General features: G+C 44.5%; 1 protein-coding gene across 2 annotated transcripts in view; it reads right to left on the reverse strand.

The window, feature by feature from the left end:
• The window catches only part of adamts14 (ADAM metallopeptidase with thrombospondin type 1 motif, 14), a 51,624-nt gene extending 49,316 nt beyond the window's left edge, over positions 1-2,308 (reverse strand). For both annotated transcript variants that reach the window (XM_014006974.1, XM_014006973.1), the window contains exons 1-2: positions 1,646-2,308; positions 950-1,365 (exon numbers count right to left, since the gene is read on the reverse strand). In XM_014006974.1, coding sequence (XP_013862428.1) covers positions 950-1,365; positions 1,646-1,724 — 495 coding nt within the window. In that variant the 5' untranslated portion in view covers positions 1,725-2,308. The remainder of the gene's footprint in view (positions 1-949; positions 1,366-1,645) is intronic.
• Between the last annotated feature and the right edge of the window lie 743 nt (positions 2,309-3,051).

A 3,051-nucleotide genomic window follows, 5' to 3' on the forward strand; every position in this document is an offset into this window, starting at 1 on the left:
GGTGGTTTATGCCGACTGATAATCCGAACGACGTGCATGTAAACACTTAATCCGATCATCTTATTCTGACTGTGGAAAACTGACCTGACTGCGCAGGTCTGCTGACTTTCATCCACGGGTTTCTGCTATTTCGAGGAGGGAGGGACAGCAGCGCTGTAGTTTTCAGCAGCACAGACGTTTTCCTCCCGTTTTCTCATTCAATAAAAAAGGAAGACACACAGCCTGCGCTGCTTTGCAAAATAAATAAATAAATAATCCGCGCGTCACCTGCAGCTCAACCAGAGAGTGCAGTAACGTCTCCACCATTATTAAAAGCTGTCACAGGTCCATTCTGAGGGTGCAGAAGCTGTTTGTTTATCTTCATGACGAAAGTAGAAGTTTTTTCAGTTTTTTAGGGAAAGTTAGCAACTGCACATGTCAGTGCTTCTATTCTGAAAAAAAGCCTGGTGCACGTAAACACTCGTCATGATCGGCTTGTGCGCATGTAAACAATACATTCCGATAATTTAATCCTAATATATTTCTATACGATCAAATAATTTTTGCGCATGTAAACATAGCTACATTTGCATCAGATAGCCTCTCAAACTGTTGGTTTCACATGTTCAGTTTTGTCTTGTGCCACATGGAACGTGATGCAAACAAACCGCGGGTTGCATTTTAACATGGACAGTGCTTAGTGTAAATAAATGTGGACGCAAATGTGTAAAAGAATCTGTATAAACGTTTACAACAGAACATCCATTTGAACCACTACAAAGTATCAGAGGTAAGGTTTATTTTAAATGAATAAAAATCACTCTGAAATAAGCCAGAATGTGACACGAAGATGACATGAGCTCACTCTGACGGCTATCTACTGCAGGTAAGATACTGACTACTCATATAAGAGGGTGCATCCTCTGCTTTTCCGCCACACCTAAAGATCAAATGTGTACGCGTGACTTACCAGGCCATCACAGTTGCTTATAGCCACAGAGGCCTCTGGCATGTCRGTCACATCCCCGGTGAAAACACAGTCCCCCTGGATGCGCTCCTTGGTCTCCTCTTTAAAGTCCTCCTGCCACTCCACAAAAGCCCCCGGGGCCACCAGCCTCCTGTTGGCCCTCAGGCGAAGGTGAAGTTCCTTCCCAAACACAGTGACGTTGAAAAACAAGTGCTGACCCGAGGGCGAGGTGATCGAGGGCATCTCGGGGGCACCGCGGGCCACCCTTCTTCTGCTGCCAGCGCCTGGGGGGKTTTCAGTAGCTGCAGCACTTTTACTTCCACTTCCAGCAGAGAGCACGTGAGAAATGTACCGGCCGTGGGAGTCTGTGCTGAACGGCACGATCAGACCGTATTCATTCAGCTTTCCGGAGAGTTGTTCTGATGGGACAAACAGTGCCAAGTGAGAATCACACATGTGACAGGAAAGCTGAAGCAGAAAAAAAAGCCTAAAGAAGAGCTTGAATAATGAAAAAAAAAAGTCCTGATTGTTCTTTTTATTGTATGAAGCAATCAATGAATACACAACCATTTCTGCCTTGTTTTAATCAGAAACAAGAAAATCAAACTTATTGACTTTTCTGCAGAAATRGGCCATTTTTCTTTATTATTTACCCCTCTTCTTTACGCATTCCATAACAKAAAATATCTGGCTACTCACCGTGCGTTTCAGCAGCAACAATATGCTCCAAAAATACTGGAGTGAGTGAAAAGCACATCAGCAAATACATACAATCCATAGCGAGAGCTGGAGTGCAAAGTTTTCCTTTGAGTTGCAAGCTTTACGCAGAGTCCTTTTGGCCCCCCCACACACACACCTCCCCAGACCCTGACGAGGCACAGAAGGCAGGAGAAAAGTGCTCAGAGCGGAGCTCCAGCGAGGCAGCCGGGCATTTCTGAGCGCTCCCCGTCTCTACACGCCACAGGGACGGATCCGCACCAGCTGCTCCCAGTCCTTCGGCCTGCGCTGCACTGCAGAGACCGAGACGGCCCCGTCCATTTAGGGAGCCAAACTGGGGGGGATAACTGGGGTGCTGATGACGACAACTCCCCCCCGGTATAAGAACCGGGATGGTTTGAAGTTGTTGCCCACTTTAATTTTTCTTTTCTGCTTCTTCCTCCTCTCCCTTTCCCCGCTCAGTTAACTTTTAGTRAGTGAACACACGCCTACGATGAAGAGAAAGGAAAAAAGAAAAAAATGTTGTAGAGTTCAGAGGCAGAGTGTCCTGGTGGTGGAACATCTCCCGGCCAGTCGTGCACAATTACGCAACGATGGCTCGGCTGCGGAACTCGAAGGCACTACGGCGCACAGCGGGAGCGCATTCTCTCTGCTACACAACCGCACATAAAGCCAGTTTCTCTCTCTCTCTCCCCTTCATATAGGAGACCCAGGACTTTATGTCATCATGTTAAGCGAGGGGAAATACACTTCAACAGCTGACGATCTGATTTTTCTTTCGGGTGGAAAAAAGTCCAGCTGCAAGGTAATAACTCATAAACAGCGTGTTTACTTTAGCCCCACAAACACATGTTAGTGATAACATGGCAATAAATCAGGAAGCGCATTCCTGCATATCCCACAATCCACACTTCCTAACAGACAATAAAAATATGGAAATGAAAGAATGTGGAAAAGACAAATATGCTGCTTTAAGTCATTATTTCTGTTATCTTTCATCCTAAGAAAGAATTTGGAGAGTTGCACATCCAGTGATTTTGTTTTGAACGTTTTATCAAAATCTCTCCAGGGGTTCATATTTGAAGCTAACAACATTGATTCTCAAAAAATGATAGACAAAAGTTTAATCAAAGAACTTGTTCAATCTATTAACACCCAGATCCAGAGGGATCAGTCTCAGCTACTGCTGTATAAGATTAGGTCAACATCTGCAAAGTTGTCAAAGTTATAAACATTTGAATCGCAATTCAATGGCTTCGAAAATTGAYCATTTGTAGATGTGCATCCAGTGATTACTTTAAATGAGTGTTGTTAAGTTTTGTTCACTGGTACAGGAGATATTTTGCCAAAAGACCAAATTGAGAACCAAGAGACAGGCAATATACATA

The sequence above is a fragment of the Austrofundulus limnaeus genome, unplaced genomic scaffold (assembly GCF_001266775.1).
Source record: "Austrofundulus limnaeus strain Quisiro unplaced genomic scaffold, Austrofundulus_limnaeus-1.0 Scaffold39, whole genome shotgun sequence".
In the NCBI taxonomy this organism is placed as follows: Eukaryota; Metazoa; Chordata; class Actinopteri; order Cyprinodontiformes; family Rivulidae; genus Austrofundulus; species Austrofundulus limnaeus.